We start from the raw sequence: 22,296 nt of genomic DNA, 5'->3' as shown, positions 1-22,296 counted from the left end.
CGTCTAAAGATTTGGGCCGAAACCGAATATTCGCCCATGAGGCCGAATCCCAAAAACCCGTTTCTGTGTATGTTTTCAACTGAACATTGTGTGGTTGATGCGAGTGAACTCAATTATGACAAACCAAAATCACTTCACAATTGATGCGGAAGATTTACCAAACTTATAATATTTTGCAGACAACGTGGCTCGTATCTTATAGACACAGCAATTAGTTAATTTATGATGTCTCGTATTGGTGAAAATGAAAGTTTACTAGTTGTGACAACTCCCTGCTATTGTTGCGATCTTGGCTTACAGACTTTCACTAGTATAAGTTGCGATGACCCTTCGCATTTAATACTGCAGTGGCAAACCTTTTTAGCGCTTTAAAGAGTATAAACGACTTTATTGAAATAAGTTTGCACACATTAAGAAAACAACGAAAATGACTGAAAATATTGTTTTGATCCATTTGGCAGCAAGTGGAGTTTATCCTCTATGATCAATATGCACTTCTATTTTTCTTCCTTCAAAATCCATTCCATTAAAATATCGAACAGCTGCTTGGGCTTGATCTGGACTTTCAAACCTCACATTTCCAAATCCTCTGGACTTTCCATTGTCCATTTTGATGTCTGCATACATCACATTACCTAAAAAAACTCTACAAAGTTAGAAAAGCTTTGGTACAATTACTTGTATACCACAATTTTAGTTACCACATCTTGTGAATCTATCACGCAGTTGCTGCCAAGTCAGACTAAAGGGTAGGTTGCGAACAAACACTGTTGTTCCTGGTACTCTAATTGATCCACCACGTTGTTCTACAAAAAACTATGATAAGACAACAACACAAATTTTAACCCAAAGTACATACCTTGTCGCACTGAACCCATTGGTGGTGGCATGGGTGGGTGTTTCTGTTGGTTGTAACCTCCTTTTTCTGTAGCAGCCAGTGTTCTGTCAATATCCCGGATTCTGTTGTCTACTCTTGCAATGTCCCTGCAAAGAATATCAATAAATTATTCCTACTGGTAACTTACAAGAGTCCCACAAATCTTACATTTCTATCCTTTCACGATCAGACATGCTCACACCACGAGCTGCAGCAAGCAACCGAAGCCTGTGTTGGTCCAGCAGTCTTTGATCAATTGTGTCTCTGTTCCCACCCAGTCCAATTCCTGACAAATCACCAAGACCCAAACCAGCAATTCCAGCCAATCCCAAACTTGCTCCTGTATAAATAACAGTGCAAAAGTTTTCTTAATACTTGTACTTCGTATAAAAGAAACTTTTAGTTTATACAACTGCATATCAGTCGGCCGTTCTTTTGTCGGCATTTTGTAAGTTATACAACTAAGACGAACGAGACTTGAGTATCATCACTTATGCATGTAGAAAAACTCATACTTATTATTGTCATTTACCAGCAAGTGAACTTGCTTGCAAGGTTTCACTCAATCTATTAGCTTGTTGATTTAAAGCCGTCAAACCAGCAGCTAAGGGATTGGAACCGGATCCACCATTACGGTTCATTTCGCGCATTGATCCCACATCACTGCCATTTCCATATCCTCCTAAAGATGACCAACCCCCTAATGCAAATCAAATGTAATAGTTATAACATGCAAGCATATAGCACGTGACAAATATTTTCAACATGGTCTACAAACCAAGGGAGTTGCTATTGCCCATTCCATATGAATGCCTTCCCATCGGAGGAGCATCACCCATACCTAGGAAATTAAAACTGACATTTAATATTGGTTCAAGTGTAAATCCAATTTATCAAAATGTTACAAAACCTCCAGATTCTCTTTGTCTGATGTTCAATGGAGGCCCAATACCAGAAAGTCCACTTGGTAACTCTGGTATTCCTTTATCGCGTGGGTTGCCTTTGTCTATTTTAACAACCATTGTCCTGTCAAACAATTTCTGGTTGTTTAACATAGCTAACAAAAGTAGTTAAGGAAGGCACTCTCAACAAATAAAAACATCCAAAAATGCCACACAATGCAAAAAGAGCAGTTAAATATTCAAAAAGGATACAGATTGCTTGTGAGGCTTCCATTGGGTCATCATAAGTCACTGTTGCCATTCCCCTGCTTTTGTTATCTTTGTCCAGCATAAGGTCCACTTTTACCACTCGACCAGCAAGTTGAAAAACTTCTTTTAGTTTGGAATATGTTACCTTGTAATCCAACTAAAACAACACAAACAGAGAAGTTTACCCCAGGAAAATAAAACTAAAATCGTTGGTCTTCACATAACGATAACATTATTTATCTTCAATGTGGGCTAATGTAAAGAATAAACATGTCATTTTATAAATAGTGGGATATTTTTTAGAAGTTTGCAGGTAACTACACAATAACCTAAAATTTTATGACACATATCATGCACTTACATTTGCCACAAAAACAGTGCTTCCCATTGGACCCAGACCAGGTACCATAGAATCCATTGATCCTGGTTCATTTGGATGGTTGCTCATCCCCATTCTTCCCATTGGAGGTGGCATAGGTGGATGTGGGCCAGGTCTTCCAGGCATTGGTGGAGGTAGACCGGGCATGGGCGGACCGCGAACAACACCATCCCTTACCAGCATTTTTCTGACCAACTCACCATCATAGTCCTGCATGGAAAATCATACAAATCAACAAATTTACTGCTTGTTTGCTTGTTAGCTAATCAACACTTACAGCTTTTACTACAAGTTTCCGGCCATTAATTTCAAAGCGGTTCATCTTCTCAATTGCCATTTCACAGGTTTCTTTGTCCTTGAACTCAATAACTCTGCAGAAAATAAATCACACAATTTATTTTCCCTAAATCAAAAACTTTAAATGTCGGCCATTGAAACTATCTTCTGTTCATACTTAAAGAAAAATAAGTCACTAACAACTATTGACTGTACAACTTTGATATTGCCGTAATAATGAAAATGTGCATTAAACTTCCACATTTGACCATAGTGATATTCACCACCCAACGATGGGACAAAGCTAAATCCTACAGCACAGCAGTGTTCTACTACAAGTAATTTTGTGATAATGAAAGTAACCACAACCAAGACCAACTATTCAACCATAGGTAAGGAAACAATTCTTACACCAGGAGAAAAAAACACTGAAGTGAGGCTTTCACAAACACCGATCAGACTGATAACAACTTCAATTGTGGTTTTATTTCAATTCGAACAAGTCAACAGCAGATCACTGCAGTTCACAGTAGATTTAACACAGTGGTTCTCAAAGTATGGGTCGCATCCCAAAGGGTCAAAAAATGGGTCGCGCTATGGTGAGTCAATTCGGCCAAAACCAATTTTTTTATTTCACTTTTAAAGTATTTTTAATTCTCCATCATGACTGAATTGTGGTTTCATCTCAGTAACCTAGAGTATTGCATCATAAGTGGTTTTCTGAAAGTTTTTATGGCAGCCAGCTACAGTATAGCCGTAGCTAACTACAGCCTCACTCGACCACGTTGCTCAGTAAGATGAACCAATCATTACAGATTACAACAATAGGTTTCCAATTTTACTGTTACGCATATGACGATTGTGACGTCATTAACACGCGGAATAATAGGACACGTTAATCATGCGAAACTGAACATGGAGATGTAACAGTTAGCGTTCAAGAATGAGTAAGTATTCATACAAGAAAAAAATACATTTATTGATGTTTGAGGCTTGGGTTGTGAGATGTTCATAAAACTCGAATTTGGGTCGTGTTCAAAAAAGTTTGAGAACCACTGATTTAACATCTGCGATTTGTTTGAACAATGCCGTACTGTAGGATAAATATTTCTAAAGGTAACTCCATACCAAATCAGTCTTTACATTAGGTCCTACCTTTACATTAAGTTCTAGCAAAACCCAAAATATCAACAACAAGCTAGGTCATAAGTCAAACCAAAACACAAGTAATCCACTAACTTACCCATAACCCTACAAATCGAAGACAAGAGGAATATTGAAAATCAAATCCACAGCCATATGTTGACAAAAGAAACATCATCATCATCAGTTCAGTAGGTAAGAAAATAAAGTTTCAAAGAAAAATGCTATTAGATTTTTCAAATATAAGCAGGTTCAAAAAAATCCCAGAGCCATTTCAACTAATATCCAAACAAGTTTAACCAGATTTGTTTAGTTCAATAACCAGGAGGACAATGTTAGACACATAAATTTACAGCTTGGTTGTCAAAAACAAACTAGCTTTCCAATAATCTTACTAAACACTGTTCACATATGACATCAAATTAGAAACTTGACCAAAAAACTGTATGAGAACAAGTAGTCTGAAATCAAGCAACACTTTGTAGCAAATATGTCTAAATTTATCTCTTAAGGATGGCCATAGCGTTGTGCAAAATAACAACAATTGCCCAGATGGAAACATTGTGTTTGACACAGTGCAGAATTCGTTAGAAATTAGTTTTTTTTATCCCACGCTACCGGTCAGCAAAATAATTGAGAGGCTGAAACAAGTTGACAAACGAACTAGAAAAACAATACATAATCATTTAAAATTCATATTATATATAGTGTTACTGTTTATATTGCATGAATAATATTAATAACCAACTTAAATCAATTTCCATAAATCTGCATTATACGAGTTTAAACCATTTGTTCCACAATGTTAAGTGGACAACATGAAATATTCAAACTAAAGTGATTTTAGAGTCACAGTTCTTCCCGACCATTTTCAAAACAACAATTCTTGAGATTTTACAAGAACAGATGCAGTAATCATCTTGTATCATTTTACCAGCAAATTGTTTGAAAAGACTACAAAGTGTATGCTCAATAGGCCAGTGAAAATTCAGTGTATCGAAAAACATCGTCCTCAAAAACAACCAGAAATCAGCAACAGGGAACAATAACTTACCCGTGATTTACCATTGTCATCTGTAAACAACTCCACATAGGTAACTTCCCCAACTGTGTAGAAAAGAATGTAACTCACAAAAAATATTTTGATAAAGTGTTATAATAAAAGGACCAAGCCACAACAAATCTTGTGAGCAAAGCAAAAATCATCAAAACTTATTTTCAACAGCAAAAACAACTCCTCATAAATGGATTTTAATCAGTACCATAACCCTACATTGGATTCAACAAAAAATGATAAAGCCCACATGATATTTAAATAATGTACCCATTTTTCTGAAAGTGTCCTTTAAGTTTTGCCACTTCTCCTCATAGGATATATTGTTCACAAACACGCGCCAGAATGGTGGGCCTCTGGGAGATGAACGAAAACCTCTTCCATCTTTAGGGTATGGAGACGGACGTTCTCGTTTAAATGTTGATCTCTCAACTCTGTCGCGGTCACGATTGGAATAACTAAATAGTAAAAAAGCTAAGAACTACGGCAACACAAACAAACCCAAAAAACTATTTGTACAAAAAAGCATTTTTTTTAGCATAATAGATTAAGTTTTTGCAATGATTAACTTAATACATTAGCAATTACACCAAAAAATGTTTGTACCTTCCTTTTTGATCCATTTTGCATAAGATACAAGAAGATTAAGAAAGAACACTGAACGCGACGAGCACACCAAGCGAAAGACCGATAAATTCTAAACTCGAAGCAGCCTCACCGTCGGTTACGCGTTGTCTATTCTATTTTGCGCAACCAACCAAATCGTTCACGTGTGAGTTAATGCAATTACTCCATTGATTCAATAACCATTGATATGGTTTCAAAATCAATTTAATATTACTCATTTTTAGCAGACAGCTTGATGTTGTAAATTACTGGAATTTATTTTATTTGCATGAAACCTGCAGATTACCGTACGTGAGTTGCATATTTCAAATAGTACAACGCTAGTTATAGTTTGCGTAGATTGGGTAAATTGCATATTTTTCACATTAGTTTTTAAACTGCAATCGTACATCACATTTTTCTAAAACCAGACCAAAAGTCACGCTTCGATACATAAATGTGTTACGCATTGCTGAGCACCGTCATATTTTACTCCGAAAAAGTGATAGTTGTTATTGTAACAGTAGAGTAGCCCTGCGCCTGCTGAGCTAGTGAAGTAGTGATACTAGCAACTGCTCCCTTGCAGTCTATCATACTTTTAAGTTTTTAACGTACCTATGCCATTGCCTCTTGCATGACTGCATGTATTCATTTTAGAAAAAAAGCAGTGTCCCAATTTTTTACACACATATTGTACTTTCTAAGGAAACAAAAAACATTTGATGACAACTACATAGCAATTAATTCAGATCGGAAGTTGGATTAAACTTTCTTGTAATGCTTTACATCGTCAGCCATTGGTTTGCTGCAGTTTTAGAAGTTGCATTGGATTATGTTGACTATTATCAAAATATTGTGTTCGAGTGGCTGGACTATTACTTTCCTGGTATGTGTTTCATAATGTGATTCACAAAGTTAAGATTGGTATATATCAGGGGCGGGCAACATACGGCCCGCGGGCCGGATCCGGCCCGCGACGGGATTTTGAGCGGCCCGCAGACAGTTTCAGGTCTTACACGATAATGTGGCCCGCGGCCACAGTCTGTCGCAATCCCCCACTACTTCCCTACTGCGTCAAATTATAGTTGTAACGGACAGTAACGCTCCGCAATAGTAAAGAACTTTCCCGTCGTTATTACCATTGCACCATAGGTCCATTGTTACGACATAACTGCCAACCATGTGTGTGGCCTGCTTGCAGGGTTTCCTTTGTTTCCACACGTGTAGCCTATAGTTAGTGTTTCAGCAGTATCTAAGTCTGTGGTGTACGCATTAAATTTGCTGTGGTGAATAATTTTATGTTATATCAGTTAAATTGGACTGTATTGTATTTGTGATGTTCTTGAATGTATTTGGTTTAGGTGGTCAAAAATCCGTTTTAAATCACTGGATAAATACGCGATTAATGTATCGATTCAGGAATCCGGCCCGCCAAGTACTTCATTTTCCCATATCAGGCCCGCCGACTGGAGAAGTTGCCCACCCCTGGTATATATGATACTGCGGATGTTAGGATGTACAGACTTATAATGGATATAATTATAATATTGTGTAAGGAAGAGCTGGATAAAGTTAAAGCAGTTTAAAAAAACGTCATGATGTATTGAGTACTGTGAATTTTCGACAGTTTGTAAGATATGCAATTGGGGTTTATCATATGCTTATGATTTTTTTTTTAATTGTCAGTATGGTTACTGCAAGTTATTTAATAGTATTGTAATCAAATTGAATGTGTACTATTTTTAAGTTTTTCTGAAGTGGTTTTCATTATAACATTTAAGAGGCATCTATTTAAATGTAGTCCTGAGTACTTTTAAACATTCATGTCCTACAAAAAAAACAGGACATAATGATGGGTTTGTATGAAAATAGTAAATACCCTTTTTAAAAAAAAAAATAATAATATGTTTTGCAGGATGGAGAATATACCTTCTATCACCATTTGTGATCCTGTTTTTTGTCTTGCCTATGCTTTTGGTTGTGTATCTTTATCTTAGTGCACTTCTATTGTTTGTTTATCACCGAAGACATTCCATTTATGAAGCTTTTCACAATCATAATGTTTGGGAAGGCTACAAGCAAACCATTGCCACATTTTGGACAGGACATGGCAGGATATGGCATGGTACACAGTAAACAAGAACCTTTAATCATTGGTTCACATAGAGCTTCGCACCATAGAAAAATAATTCATTAAAACACAGAAAATGTTAATTCTTTTAGTAGTTTGCAAAAGTATACAATTAAACACTTCCTTTGCCCTTTTCCCAAGTTCTAAAAAAATTCTGTCTTCTTTAAGGTTATGAGGTGGTTGGGATGTCAAACATTCCTGTTACTGGGTCTGCCTTGATTATCTATTATCATGGAGCATTCCCTATCGATCTGTATTATTTAGTTGCGCATATTTACCTGGAAAGGGGAAGAGTTGTAAGAAATGTCATGGACGAGTTTGCATTAAAAATCCCTGGTAAGTTTTCTTAAATGTGTTTTGTGTTGACTGTCACTCAGTTTTGTTAGCAAAAGTTTATGTCAGGGTGCATGTGGTTGAGAGAAACCTGTTGTTTGCATAATGTGCCATCTGTTTTTTTTTTTTGATCTATTTTTGCCCAGGTGAAAAATACAGCTGTCCTTATTGCAGGGTTGTGAAGTAAGAGTTGGTAAAGTCAAAAAAACTTAACTACATACTTTTTGCTTGGACATTTTAAGTGCAAACTGCAAGTCGAGAATTGCACATCGTACATATTATTAGTGTGATTGAAATGTTGACCAGTGGTTTCAAAACTGTTTTGCTCCTCTTAATTATTAACTTAAAAACTTAAGTGAAGTATTGCCCTTTGTGGGTTGTGCATACAACATTGGGTACCACAAATCTGTTCCACACTGACCTCTGATGAAAAAAAAAATTTCAGGACTATCAAGATTTTTTCGATTCTGGGGATCATTTCCTGGACCAAGAAGCAAAGTTGTTGAATACTTGAAGAGTGGAGAAATGGTTTCTATTGCCCCGGGTGGTCTAAGAGAGGCTCTTTTCAGTGAAGATTACTCTCTGGTGTGGGAAAATCGAGTTGGTTTTGCCAAAGCTGCTCTTGAAGCTCAAGTGGTAGTGTTTTTATGTTACTTACCACAATTTTATTATGCTTTACAATACAGATATATTTTTTTGTAATAAAAAATAAAGAAGGCCTAAAATCTTTTTTTATGTACTGAGTACCACTTCATATATTTTTATTGCAGCCCATTCTTCCAATGTTCACAGAAAATTGCAGACAAGCGTTTGATAACATTAAAACAGGCAGAAGTAGGTTTTATAGTTTGCACTTTTGCTTCATACTAAAAATGTTTTTTTTAAAGAACTTTTTAGACGTATTTATGAAAAAACAAGGCTACCTCCGGTGCCAATATATGGAGGTTTTCCTGTAAAACTTCGAACATATGTTGGTACACCGATTCCATATGATTCTTCATTAACACCTATTGCATTGGCCAAAAAGGTACCTAAACATGCCAAACCACCAACAGTCACTGTGAGGTTTCGGACTACCAGGTTTTGTTGTGATGGTCTACTTTGTTGACTCCCATGTACAATTATTTCCCTCTAGAAAACTGAAAATGAGTTCTTGGTTTTAAACTTTGTAACTGTTACACATCATATATTAGTATTAGACCAAAAACATGTATCTATTGTGATAGAATAAGTTACCAAAACAAATTGTCTAAAGAACTGATCACCCTCCTTATATTTATATAGTTGATAAACTTTTTTTGAAAATTTCATTTTTATTTATAGGTTGAAATGGCTCTACAGGCCATGATACAAACCTATCAAGAAAAACCTGCGACAATTTGGGGTGGTCTTAAGCAACGCATTTTTTCAAAAACACTGCCACCGGAACCAAAACAATTGCAAAATGGAAAAAAAGACTAGATATAGAAGAACGTCATCATCATGAAATCAAATAATGTGCATTTTTAGCCGCTTATTTTGTATGCAGTTTGTTTTTCTTTTTAATATTTGCAAAGTGTGTCTATTGTTATTCTAATGCACTAAATGGCAACTTACTGTTTACTCTACTGTTATTTTCTGCTTATTGCCCAGAAATGTGAATTGTGAAATGGAATGTGTGTTATTTACAGTTTTGTCTGTATTTTTGTCAGTGGCAATAAAGTAAATACTACATTTTTAGTTGTTTAAACCCCATTGCTCAACATAAGAACCAAGCTGTTTGCAGACTGCCATCACACAATTTTCCTGCACATCTGGCATCATATTCTCCTCATTAAATTCTGGTTTGTTTAGTTTGGCTGACAGAAACCACCAAGGATCACTTATTTTAGGGGCTGGTAGAGTTTTAGAGCATCTGATGCAAAGTCACTGTGATTATAATTTTAACATCCTATTTTAAAAATACTCACAATTTTGTGCAATCCTGATTAACATCCTACACTGTTTAAAATACGTTAAAACTCAATCAATATGCAGTGTGAGTAGTAAACTGTTTGTGATCAATTTTTTGGGAACCATACTGTTGGAAATGATTGGGTATGGATTGATAAACTGGCAGTGGGATTGGCTCGCACGGAACTAGAATAAACAGCGACCTGACATTATTTGCAAAGAGTTTTTTTCATTAGAGTAGAGTAGAGTCTGGGAAGAATGCCAGTAAAAAAGAGGTTTTGATTTGAATCCACGCTAAAAGGACGTCCTACGAAATTAATGCGGACACCAATTCACGTTGGCAGGCCAACATCTGGAAACATGTTGCAGTATGGTTTCCTGACCAACGCAACAAAGGAAACGACGTGAGCGTCATCACGTAAGCCACAGATTACTTGGTAAATTATCTATGCTCAAACACGTCTAAGACACAGCCTAAAACAGTGGTTCTCAAAGTATGGGTCGCGACCCAAACATGGGTCGCGCATGGTCACAAAATGGGTCGAGCTGTGGTGATTCAATTCTGCCCAAACGAACTTTTTTCATTTCAATTTTCATGTATTTTCAATTCTCAATCATGACTGAATTATTGTATCATAGGCATTTTATGTGGCTTTATCTTAGTAACCTGGGAGTATTACAGCCTCACTCGACAACGCTATACAGCAAAATGAACCATTCATTATAACATACAGACAATAGCCTTCCAACTTTCTATTACGCAGGCGGCGATTGTAACACGTCAGCACGGGAAATGATATCATACGAAACTGAAACTGGAAAGTAACAGTTAGCGTTTAAGGATGATAACTATTGATACAAAAATAAAAAAAATACATTTTTGTTGTTTGAGGCTTGGGTCGCAAGATGTTCATAAAGCTCAGATTTGGGTCGCGGTCAAAAAAGTTTGAGAACCACTGGCCTAAAAAGTTAAAATTGTAATATTCTAGATTCAACCAGAGCAACTTATAGGATATTTCATCTCGATTCTCGGCTAATGCTTTCGCATGTCAACTATTAAATTACCACAGCAAGCACTTTTCTGAAAATAGTTTTCCATTTTGTGTGATTTTTCTGTGATTGTATCTTGAACAGGATTTTAAATTCACAAATAGCAAAGGCAACTTAAAATCTTAAATGGTGTTTGTTTTCTATAACGTCCCTACAGCGACACATTTAAAGTAATAAATTCCAAAGTGTCAAGCTGTTATTTTATTGTTTCGTAACAACGGATTACGGATTATAAGTCGTTTTTATCTGGGAAATATTATGTTACTGTTTGTATTTACTTCTTGTAGTTGAACGACTAGTGTAGGTGACGTTGAACTGTTGGTTGTCAATAGTTAAAAGATAATCCCCTGTTTTTTCTGCTGTTTGGTAGGGTAGTTACTAGGACTGTATATTTTGTAACGTAAAAATCGTCGTAAAATGTTCGGTCCGAAACAGAATTTAGTCAATGGCACAAAATAGTTGTAACACTAAATCTGGTTTATTACAATAAAGGCGGGTCTAAAACATTGTAATATAATGTTGTTGATTTAAAATGTTGTATATTTCACCCAAATGAAACTTTGATAGTGCACACTGTATGTGCCAGTTACTAATACTATTAAACTAATTGTACTCTTTTTTACTTTATTATGTTTTTAATTATTTTTTAATAATTATGATATGGCTGCTTATCTGTTGGAAATACTTCCCGAGGGTATGACTGTCCTAAACGGGCAACTGTCTCATCTTGTAACACCCATTGTTTTATGCTATGGGTCTGTTTGTTGTTTTTTGCTAGCTGTAATGTGCAGTTGGTTAGTGATTGAATTAGTTTTCGTAATCATTTTTTGACTTTGTGTATGAACAGGAATCATTTATGTAAAAGTATTAAAGTAAAAAAATGTTACAAAATACATTTGTGGTCTGTTGTGGAAAACCATGCTTTCACACTTTTGGAACTTGAGAGCTTAGCAAATCTAAGATGAATCGCTACATGCAAATGAAGCCTCTTGGCGATGGAACTTATGGTTCTGTCATTTTGGGCCGAAGCAATGAAACTGGAGAAATGGTGGCCATCAAAAAGTGAGAAAACAAACTTTTGTTGGTGGGATGTGTAAAACAGGACAAATTATGTGTACATTTATTTATGTTTTTATGAAAACAGCAAATGGATGAGTTTGAAACACTAGTATATCTCAGTTGATTTACATCGATATCTTTTGTCATAAAGTAGCAAATTCATAACATTGTCTGTGTGGAGGCCCATGAGTTTCTGCTTACAAAAAATAGTTGGCAAATATGGGATTCAATGTTACATATGTTTATGCACTTGCTATATGTGCAAAGTCACTCTTCGGGGATTTGTTTGGTTTTGGGTTTTCGCACTCAACTCCTAAAGTCAAGGCTTGTTTGGAAAGTCATTTCACTCCAATGTTGTTGTTTTCTTTACTTTTGGGTCAGGGTTATTTAGCTTTTTCAGTTTCGGAGAAAGAGACCTTCTCTGTGATAGACTTAGGTGAATGTACCATTTAAGGCAGGGGTGGGCAACGTACGGACCGCGGGCCACATGCAGTCCTTTTTCATATTTTGTGCAGCCCTTCATCTTCTTCCAGCTATTTTTTATTCATTTTTGGAAGTACATATTGCTGTGAGCAATTGTTTTCGAAGATGAAACCTGTGAAAAACAAGCTGAGAATCTGATACAAATTTTAACTCTTGTAACGAATCTGACTGACCGTCATCTGCTTGATAGTTTGCTCCTATGCACATCTAGCATAGCATGAACCAAACATTGACAATTTAGTTCAAAATATCCAGCATTAACCTTCTCACTAACTTCTACTTGAACATTCACATTTGTATCTGCTATGATATTTCATATCTTCTTGTACTGATTTTCTAGTAGAAGCTGACTCTGTGATCCTTCAGCAGATTGGTTTAGCTTTTGTACTGTATTCTGGTTGTTGCAAAAACTTCAAAAATAACTTGCAATGGATTGCCATATGTTTCAAAAGCATTAAACCTAATCAAACAAACAAAGAAATTGTCCTAAATGTTTTAAAACTTTTTTGGGTAGATTGTTGTTTGTATTTTTATGAATCCCCTTCCTTTTGATTTTACAGTGTTTATTTATCACAGTTGCTTATTTTGGGCTTTTAGCATTAAACATTTGTTGGATTTTATTGACACATTTACAGTTTAAGGATACAGCTGTGTCATCATTTTACACAATTTTACCCCTGTTATACAATACCTAGTTATTAAAATCAGCCGCACTGTATGGAAAAAGTAATATCCGTTTGTTTCTTGCTGGATTTTGTAAACATACCAAACAAATTAGGTTCAGATCAGAAAGTGGTTAGAGCTAAGTTACTCAAAAAGAAGGTTCACCCTCTTGACTTTTCTTTCGGATGTTTATAGTATTCAACTATTGTTTGCTTGTTTTTACCTATTGACAGATATAGTGAATGTGTTGGGAAATGCAATCAAATTTAGTTTGAATTAGATTTAGCAGCCACACACAACCAATAGTCAATATGTGCTAGCAAAATGTCATCAGCTGTGATAACCATGCAACAGCAAAGAATAAAAATACCAACAGCAGTGCCAACCCCACAATTTCCACCTCCACCTGCAAAATCAAAAGGTCTTTCACGTTATGAATTTGTAAAGCAACTGGGTGATGGCACATTTGGTGATGTGCATTTGTATCGCACAAAAGATACAAATGAGATGGTGGCCATAAAGACGTGAGTCTTGGGTTTTAACTTGTGCGATTGATTTGACAGAACAACATTTGAGTTGAAGTGTTTGTTTGTTTATTTGTTTTTTGTTCTAAACAGAATAGTTTGCAGTGATTTGTAACTAACTTTGTCAACAACTACATGTCACTTTAGATGTTAACAAGCTCAATGCAACTTTTCATGAACCATAATAAGTAATGGCATTTTGAAGACAGGCCCTTTATATTTAAGAGGAAACAAAAATCCTGATGCCAACATTTTTAAAATTGCAATTTTATGAAATGTTACAACAAGTGCTCTTCAATAATTCATGTAAAACTACAATGCAGTAGCATGGGAAAATAGCAACATTGGAAATAATTGTGAAAACAAGACACAGAAGATTGTTAACCACCCAAATATAATACAAATTTTAACTCTTGTAACGAAAGCATGATGTGTGTATTTATGAACTTGCACAAACTGATGGGGAATTTCAGTATGTTTTACTGTGGAAGTGTGTAGACTTGTTTCTACTGGCATCATAACAATCATCTATATCAGGGCTACTCAATTAGATTTGTCAAAGGTCCAGATAGAAAAGGCAAAAATTACCAAAGGTCCGGACACTACGGTCAGAAATGCAAATGTCTTAGCCTATTTTAGTTTTAGCTAATGTGGAGAATCACGACAAATGAAAGCTTATACTGGGCACTAAATGTGATTTTACTCCTTGCGAGAGTATATTAGTACAATGTCACACAGAATACATTTTATCTGGTTTCGCAGGATTGCTTCGTTAGGTAATGAATTAATATTCAGTTTATTAAATCACAGATACAATAGTGCGCAAACAATCGCCACTTTGTTAATTGTATAATGGAATAATCTACCATTTTTTCATCACAGTTGGACAATCTGAACTCACATAAGATTTGGCAAGAGCAATCGTTATGCTGACCCCAATTAAAAAACTGCCTCTGCATAGCAATGTTTAAGTAATTACCACACAGATGAATAGTCTCTATATGTTGCCGTAATCAAAATACCGTAGAGATCCACATCCAACGCTTCAAAGGTCCAGATATGGACCGCGGTCCGCCATTTGAGTAGCCCTGATCTATATGTTATGCGATTATTTGTCAACTAACAAGATTAATGGTGTAGTGAAACATCATGTGTAGGGTCCCTCCCCTTTGTATGTGTCACTGAGCTGACAACAGTGTGTTTTATGACATGTTTGCTGTGATGTGTCATTTTGTTTGACCTGACTGATTGTAAATGACCCAAAATCATTGTACATTTATTCATTGTTGTAATACACATCTTTCTTTCAGAATGAAAAAGAAGTTTTACAACTGGGAAGAATGTGTAAACCTCCGGGAAGTTCGTTCATTGAAAAAACTCAACCATGTGAATGTTGTAAAGCTTAAAGAGGTGATTCGAGAGGATAACCAACTCTATTTCGTATTCGAGTACATGAAAGAAAACCTCTATCAGTTAATGAAAGGAAGGTTAGTTGTTGAAATACTCTACTTTAGTTGTGTAACTTAATCCAACATGAATAGAAATGAACAGGTGTGTGTGTGTGTATGTGATAAGGACTGAAGTGACAGCCAATACTTAATAAAACCATATCAGTTTCATTCCTAATGTTTGTGTACCACATAAGTTCCATCTTTTTCAAGAGCAACTCATTGTACCTTTCAATGACATTGAACAATGGCAACATTATGCTGTCTCCCACTTCTAATAATATTGGTCACGATTTTTAACAATGATGTATGGATTTCAATGATACTTGAGATAAATCGTACTTCATTACTCTTAAATGCAGAGGGGAATAGTTGCAATTGACTTTATTTTAAAATCTGCAAACTGCCACCAAACCAAATAGTTTGTACAATGTTAAAAGTTAATTTTAGTAATATTGTGGTCTCATTTATACCAACCGATTTTGTATGTCCACATAAATTATTGATAACCTTTAGTTAGAGTAATTATTTAGCCAAGGTGAGCTTACCCTTACACTAGCATGGTGTTTGTCACACTCCTGAATTAATAATAAGTCTGTAAATCCACAACTACTATAATACATTTAAGTGTGTTTGTTTCCTTGCTTTTCAGGGACAAATATCTTCCTGAACCATCCATAAGAAACATGGTTTATCAAGTTTTACAGGGAATGGCTTTTATGCACAAACATGGATTCTTCCATCGAGACATGAAACCAGAAAATTTACTATGTATGGGTCCAGAGTTGGTAAAGATTGCTGACTTTGGTTTAGCCAGGGAAATTCGTTCCAAACCCCCATACACTGACTATGTTTCTACAAGATGGTGTGTATTTGCTGCTTAGCATTTTTTAATGTTTGTTGAATCTTGTCCAATTTCTAAAAGGTATCGAGCTCCAGAAGTCCTTCTTCGCTCCACAAATTACAGTTCACCAATTGACATCTGGGCCATTGGTTGCATTGTAGCTGAGCTGTACACTTTAAAACCACTTTTCCCAGGGTCATCTGAAATGGATGAAATTTTCAAGCTTTGTCAAGTACTGGGCCCCCCAACAAAGGTTTGTATCCTAAAAAGCTAGTGCCAACTGTCAAAGTTATAGTAAACTTAATTTTGCATCAAAGGCTGATTGGCCAGAAGGACAAAATCTTGCAAATCAGATGAACTTCAGATGGCCACAAGTGGCTGGTGTTGGACTAAAAGCAAAAGTTTCTAATGCAAGTCCGGAAGCACTGCAGCTTATCACTGACATGGTTCAGTGGAATCCAAAGAAACGTCCAACAGCCAGTCAAGTAAGTGCAATTAAATTTAGCTGCTGAAGGTTGCTTCATTTTTGACAACCATACTTTTTTCTCAGGCTCTTCGGTATCCATACTTTAGTGTAAATCAGGACTTAGGTCCCAAAATAACACAACAACAAGCCTTGCAGAAACTTCATGATCAGAGGTTGTTTGGAAACCTTCCACCCCCAACTTTTTCCCCTTCACTTCACCAATCACCCCATGAAGCAAAAGACCATAAAAAATTGTCAGCACCCAAAGAGCATTCAATCGCAGCCCCTGAAAAGAAGATTGACCCAGCATCCCACAAAGATAACATGCAATCAAAACAGGAACCTTCGAATGGAAACAACTCACATTTACCGGTTTTGGAGAAGAGAAAAGTAACTTTGCCCGCTAACAAGTGGAAGCAAAAACCTCCAACCGTAAATGCTGATGAGAGTCTTGACTTTATGTTAAATATTTCTTTGGATGGTGAAAACCTTTCAAATCCTCCCCAGAAAAAACATACTGCCTTCAATCAGTCTCAAAAAAAGCCAACCGAGTTTAAACCTGAGCCAAAGTCTGATGTTACCAAGCATCCTGAAAAGGCAGCTGATGTTGGTAAGCATAGGTCGTATCGACCTTCACCATTGTCAACTTTCAAAACTTTATTAGATGATGATGAAGTTGAGAAAATAATGGGCAGAGACAGTGCAAAAAGAACTCTACCACAATATTCACATGGTCGCCTTGACAGCACTGGAAGCAGAGACACAAGTGCAACCAAATCGCATAAGTTTAGACCACAAGTAAACTATAGAAAACTACCCCAAGTCAACAACCGTCTCGGTGCTGGAGGTGTACATGGAATAGGTATTGGCAGTTCCAATCCTCCTAAAGGTGATAGTTTTCACCAAGCATCTGAAACAAACTATGATCCCTTTTCATTGAATATGGACTCAAACAACAACAACAATAGTGGGTTTGAACGTGAACGGGGCCACATTCATGTGAAAAAAGAAGTTGGCCGACGGCCTTTGGGACAAAGGAATACATTTTGGACAGATGTGTTCAATGAAAACAAAGTGCACGATGTCAAGCCGCTTCCGCCAGTTGGGAAGAAAACCACAACGAAAGAAGATAGGTATAAAGTCTTGAAGGGTTCAATTGTACCTAAGAAAACACTTTATCTGCTTGTGGATTTCATTTACTTGATTTTAATTTATTTGTTTCATAAACATACCATTCACAGATAATACTCTGATAGAATAAATAGTGTGTAATATAAAATAAAACTATCTTTGGAAGCAAGCAAACAAGTTTGGTTCAGTTTATTTTGTTTGGTTTAAAAAAATTTATTGTTTCACTCAAAAAGTAAATTACTAAATGATTAACAAAACACAATAATTCAGTCATTACTGCCTTTTAGTGGATCACACTTGGACACCCTGTCCCACAAAACTGCAAGAAGGAGATGGAGGACAGTTCCTGGAGTTAACAAAGTTAACCGCATAGATGAATTTTTGGACTCCAACCCATCAGGAAATGTGGGACTTTATGGCAAAAAGAGAAATGAAACGGACTACCTTTTTGGGTTAGTGTTTTACTGCCCCAAACACATCACCGCATTTGTTTGTGTTCATTTGTGGATTTATTTAATTTGTAGAAGCCCTGATTCAAAGCTGTCCTTTGCTTCAAGAACTAGATTGGAGAATGGAATGAATGCAGTAAAACATGGTTCCCAGCAAAGGTCTGGAAAACAGAACTATGGCCAAACTCGCTATTTGTCAGGTAAGCAAACTGGTCACTGAATTCCTTTTTACCCCCGCTTGTAAACACATATACTGAAATCCAAAATTCACACACACACACACTCACACACACACCCTATTTAAGGTTCTAATCTTTGAATTGAAAGGTAACAAAATTACACCCCACTAAAACTGATAATGCAGTTGTTCCCAACCGGGAAGGAAATTCTGCCAAGGGAAGAATTTTAAAACTTTAGTGGAAAATCTTACTTTGATTTGAACATGTGGCATGTGGTATGGCAACAGGCAAGTTAGGAATTCATTAATAAAGGTTGGGAACCACTGTGATGGTGATATAAGTGACATAAAAGTTATTTGTTCAGGCATCAAAATCAAAGAGACAGAAGTAAATGGTTGGACAGGAAACAACAATTACCACTCACCCAGCAGTTACAAACCAATGGGGACACAAGCAAAAGAGTACACCGTAGGAGCCCCTTATATGCCATCTTTTGCTACCAAAAAAGAAGTGGGTTCGGCAGGTCAAAGAATACAACTTCCTGTGGCCCCTGCTACAAGTAAGTGTATGTTTGACAAGTGGTAATAAAATCAGTGATACACCTTAAAAATCAAAAGACAATATTTAACACATGCATCAAGATTTAGTTTGAGGTATTAGTAGGTCATTAGTTGTTAAACAGCAAAAAATCACAAGATTATTGTATAAAAATTGTTTGAAACATAGTGAACATTGTTATAACTGTGCACAGGTTTTAATACTTGGAAGTCACGAGCAATCGGTTCTCAAATTCAGCCAGCTGTGAAAAATAAGACCAGCCCACCTACATTACGCCCTCAAGTGGTCAACGACCGCTTCGGCAGGACGGACTGGAAAGCAAAGTAAGTCGAATTGGGTGGGACAAATAACGACCCAATATTTCTAATCATTCGCAATTTAATACAATAATCTTCAGGGCTGAGTGGCCACGACCCGTCGTACGTTATTGAAATGTTTAGAATTTGTTAATTGGGTCTATAATCCCATTCATTAGCTGCTAATCGGATAAAAGACGTTTATGCAGACGTAAAACGGTTTGTATTTACAGATACGGCGGTCCAAGGTGATGGACTTTGGGTCGACGGAGCAAGCACTTATTTTTCGCAAACACACTGTTTCCTTTGTTTTTCGCCCAGTATTCGTTGTTTTTTAGTTTTTTCAGCAGTTGGCAAAATTTTAAGGTGCTTGTTATTGTTCTGTGTCGTTTCTACCATTCTTTTTCAGCCGAGCATTGTGAACTTCGTTTTTCTCTGTTCCTGTACAAACACATTCGTATTCACCTATAGCAATTGATACAGTCGCAGCAGGCGAGTTCTGCACGAATTTTAACGAGACCCTGCTGTGCCGGTTTTAAAATGAGATCCTACAGACTGTCTCAGATGGAATTGGTTGATGGATAAGGTTGAAAGGCAATTTACAAGAAAAGTCCAACATTTAAACTTTCCCTTCGCTTACTGCACAAAGCTTGTTTTAAATCCTCTTCAATTTGCTAAAAGCCGTGCTGCGATCTTCACCGACAATCCTATTTTACCTGAAAATTTGTTGCACATTGCGCCTTTTTATATTTAAGGCATGTTACTGCGGACGTCACTGTTACAGCGCAATTCACTTTTAGCCGAATGTTACTTTCTATCGAAATTTTTATCGACTGAACTCTCTGTGTGACGAGTTGGCAAAGCGACAATATTCATCTCGTTGCGTTAAACAATGAAGTTATAAAATATATTTGTTACCCGTTGCTTCTAATTTTGTAATAAACGAGCTGTAGACATTGTTCTCGTGCACTGATCATTATTCACAGACGTAGATAAAGACCAGAAAGTCTTATACACACGCGGGTGGACGCAGGCCAGGCAACATAAAACGAGTTAGTGTAGGAAAAATCGCAAATTTTATAGTGTGAGAAATTGCGTGTTCATGTGATTGAGCAACATCTTCCAGTACCAGGGTCATAAGTCGGGGCGGGTTGGGGCTTAGGTTTCGACTTGATTCGGAATGACTTTACACTGTGTCGGTATATTTTTTTCAATAAAATTTTCTGTTTTGGTAACTGTAGTTGCTGGAGCCTCACTAAAACGTCTTGTTCAGGGCCAGTGTCTAATTGCGTTTGTTGTCTTTCCGTAGACTTCCATGTTTATACTTTCGGGTTCGGGAAAAGTATTTCAGTGCAATAAACACGAAACGGTGTTTCTAGTTGGGTTTTAACATAAGGTGATTCGGTCAACATGTGACTCCGTTTGGTTTTAAAGGGATGAAAACAGCATTGCTTTACACTTACGGGAAGCGTCTCTGCTCATTTATAATAATCGTAGCCGTCTGAAAACACCAGAAGCCACCACTTCAATGAAATGTATCAAAAAGCTCGGCGTCTTTTCTTATAATTAGTTTTGTGTATTGTCTCCGATAAAGTAAATGTGCCAGAAAAACGTTACTACAAGCTTGTAACACGCATTGGTTTGTAGCCTACACGCCGAAGGTATACTTCACAGCCGATACATTTGGCGGAAAACACATTTAGCGGTGTTTTACGAGTTCAGCCGAAACCGAAACTATTTGAAATGTTGGGTCGATGCTTGAAGTTTCGTAACCTGAGTTCCGCAAAATTAATGATTTTGTTGAAATGGACCCCATTCATAAATTTAAGTCTGCGTATTTGCCTGAGATGTGTCTTTTTATTTATGAACTTTTTTATCAAAAATGGATATGGCCCATTATAGAAAAGATTAAAAACCTAAATTTATTTTAGTCGAGTAGAAATAAAAAATAATTTGTTAATTTTAACAAACAGTTTTATCAGGTAAAATCCATTTTGGAACAGTTTGTTGAGATAAAACCGGCGCGTGGTTCACCAAAGCTTGCATCAACACGAAAGTTTAGATGTTCTGTAAACTTTGGGTTTTGGACCTAAACTTTGGATTTAGTATTTGAAGGTATGACAAGTAATAAAGCCTCGCAGCAGTAGTTGATTTGTTGTACACTATTATAAATAAATCAATTTTGTTCAGTTTTGACCCAGCATTTGTTTTACAGATGAATAAAATCATTTTTTTGCATTGTTGCAAGTTTCGTCCTTGTTGAATGAAAATAAATAACATACCCTCTGCTTTAAACACTTTAAACCAGTGGTTCCCAACCTTTTTGTAGTCACGGACCCCTTTTAAAAATTTTATAGGTCCGCGGACCCCCAACGTAATTTAGTCTTGTTATGTTTTTCGTTTCCTGCATTATACTTTACTATACTTTCGTTTTGGGGTCAGAATTTTATTCAACGTTCACAGTCCTTTAATCTCAATAAAGTACTGTACTGTAGCAGTCAAATGCAACAAGAGCCTTTCTGGTGTACAATACTTGAAACAAAGCACAATAAGTTATTGTTAATTGTGATGTCACAATGAAGGTAACAAATCACAAGTTTTCCTGATCCAGGGGTTAGTGATGGGACGGGTACCCGGTACTCGGTACTCGGTATCGATGGTATCGAACGATTTCAGTGGTATCGATACTCGTACTCGGTATCGAAATTTTTTGTCTCAGTTTTCGATACCAATGTGCGAGTACCGAAGGTCCATTTACACCATAAGAATACGGGCAACTTTATGCCAATATTTGTTTCGGACAGCATAAAATTGGAAAAAAGTTCCGCCAGGTTACGTATATTTTTTTCACTATCGTATGGAGATTACATTTTTCTGCATGTGTGTGTGCACGCCTGTACCCCGGCCATGACAGATAAATTAGTCAGTGATATACAACTAAGTACAACACTGTACTTAAGTACTCGGTATCGGTACTCGCTTCAAAACCTGGTATCGTCCCATCACTACCAGGGGTTTGATAAATGGTTTGCACTCATACGCAGGAATGGAAAAACGGTTTGGGAACTTAAAAATATTGTACTGCTGTTAATGTTACAAATGTTTGCCTCCGCGGACCCCCTGAAAGCATCTCACGGACCCCTTGGGTGTCCGCGAACCCCAGGTTGGGAACCACTGCTTTAAACGCTTGTCAGACTTGTTTTTGTTTTTTTGCTTGTCGGACACTTTACCAGAAATCAATACCTTCCGATTAGACAACTCGTG

General features: G+C 36.6%; 3 protein-coding genes across 7 annotated transcripts; 2 read left to right on the top strand and 1 right to left on the bottom strand.

Moving 5' to 3' along the window:
• Positions 1-367: 367 nt before the first annotated feature.
• Positions 368-5,573, bottom strand: LOC145227887 (myelin expression factor 2-like). Of its 2 annotated transcripts, XM_080092817.1 has the most exons (14): positions 5,487-5,573; positions 5,151-5,338; positions 4,881-4,933; positions 3,927-3,934; positions 2,685-2,778; positions 2,390-2,617; positions 2,032-2,185; positions 1,788-1,934; positions 1,656-1,718; positions 1,410-1,577; positions 1,046-1,217; positions 860-984; positions 702-806; positions 368-635 (listed from the first exon to the last, which is right to left on the bottom strand). In XM_080092817.1, the coding sequence occupies exons 1-14, from the start codon at positions 5,501-5,503 to the stop codon at positions 472-474; spliced, it is 1,686 nt and encodes a 561-aa protein (XP_079948943.1). In that variant the 5' UTR covers positions 5,504-5,573; the 3' UTR covers positions 368-471. The 2 variants fall into 2 exon arrangements, with proteins under 2 accessions (XP_079948943.1, XP_079948942.1); XM_080092816.1 differs by lacking the exons at positions 3,927-3,934; positions 4,881-4,933; positions 5,487-5,573 and having other exon boundaries at positions 5,151-5,216.
• Positions 5,574-5,997: 424 nt separating this feature from the next.
• On the top strand, positions 5,998-9,663 carry LOC145227889 (DGAT1/2-independent enzyme synthesizing storage lipids-like). Of its 3 annotated transcripts, none has more exons than XM_080092821.1 (7): positions 5,998-6,372; positions 7,402-7,611; positions 7,786-7,953; positions 8,396-8,586; positions 8,721-8,784; positions 8,838-9,030; positions 9,274-9,395. In XM_080092821.1, the coding sequence occupies exons 1-7, from the start codon at positions 6,264-6,266 to the stop codon at positions 9,296-9,298; spliced, it is 960 nt and encodes a 319-aa protein (XP_079948947.1). In that variant the 5' UTR covers positions 5,998-6,263; the 3' UTR covers positions 9,299-9,395. The 3 variants fall into 3 exon arrangements, with proteins under 3 accessions (XP_079948947.1, XP_079948948.1, XP_079948945.1); XM_080092819.1 differs by having other exon boundaries at positions 6,003-6,372; positions 8,838-8,977; positions 9,274-9,663; XM_080092822.1 differs by lacking the exon at positions 8,838-9,030 and having other exon boundaries at positions 6,002-6,372.
• A 2,092-nt stretch (positions 9,664-11,755) lies between these two features.
• Positions 11,756-19,991, top strand: LOC145229332 (uncharacterized). Of its 2 annotated transcripts, none has more exons than XM_080094654.1 (11): positions 11,756-11,994; positions 14,972-15,148; positions 15,762-15,974; positions 16,035-16,206; positions 16,271-16,438; positions 16,504-17,552; positions 17,838-18,002; positions 18,075-18,199; positions 18,543-18,737; positions 18,930-19,059; positions 19,266-19,991. In XM_080094654.1, exons 1-11 carry the CDS (start codon positions 11,894-11,896, stop codon positions 19,282-19,284), a joined length of 2,514 nt encoding a protein of 837 aa, XP_079950780.1. In that variant the 5' UTR covers positions 11,756-11,893; the 3' UTR covers positions 19,285-19,991. The 2 variants fall into 2 exon arrangements, with proteins under 2 accessions (XP_079950780.1, XP_079950779.1); XM_080094653.1 differs by lacking the exon at positions 11,756-11,994 and adding an exon at positions 12,006-13,661.
• Positions 19,992-22,296: the final 2,305 nt, after the last annotated feature.

The sequence above is a fragment of the Phallusia mammillata genome, chromosome 5 (assembly GCF_965637545.1).
Source record: "Phallusia mammillata chromosome 5, kaPhaMamm4.hap1.1, whole genome shotgun sequence".
Lineage (NCBI taxonomy): Eukaryota > Metazoa > Chordata > Ascidiacea > Phlebobranchia > Ascidiidae > Phallusia > Phallusia mammillata.
The sequence above is the reverse complement of the archived record's forward strand: the minus strand, read 5'-3'. Positions and strand labels throughout refer to the sequence as shown.

Bases quoted from the DNA above. Each gene is read 5' to 3' on its own strand.
- LOC145227889 (XM_080092819.1), top strand. From the start codon at position 6,264: ATGCTTTACATCGTCAGCCATTGGTTTGCTGCAGTTTTAGAAGTTGCA. The intron at 7,612-7,785 runs GTACACAGTAAA...GTCTTCTTTAAG, and splicing joins ACATGGCAGGATATGGCATG to GTTATGAGGTGGTTGGGATG. The intron at 8,587-8,720 runs GTAGTGTTTTTA...TTTTTATTGCAG, and splicing joins CTGCTCTTGAAGCTCAAGTG to CCCATTCTTCCAATGTTCAC.
- LOC145227887 (XM_080092817.1), bottom strand. The intron at 1,578-1,655 runs GTTTGTAGACCA...GATTTGCATTAG, and splicing joins GGGCAATAGCAACTCCCTTG to GGGGTTGGTCATCTTTAGGA. The intron at 985-1,045 runs GTAAGATTTGTG...TATTCTTTGCAG, and splicing joins GATCGTGAAAGGATAGAAAT to GGACATTGCAAGAGTAGACA.
- LOC145229332 (XM_080094653.1), top strand. From the start codon at position 13,462: ATGTCATCAGCTGTGATAACCATGCAACAGCAAAGAATAAAAATACCA. The intron at 15,149-15,761 runs GTTAGTTGTTGA...CTTGCTTTTCAG, and splicing joins TATCAGTTAATGAAAGGAAG to GGACAAATATCTTCCTGAAC. The intron at 15,975-16,034 runs GTGTGTATTTGC...AATTTCTAAAAG, and splicing joins GACTATGTTTCTACAAGATG to GTATCGAGCTCCAGAAGTCC.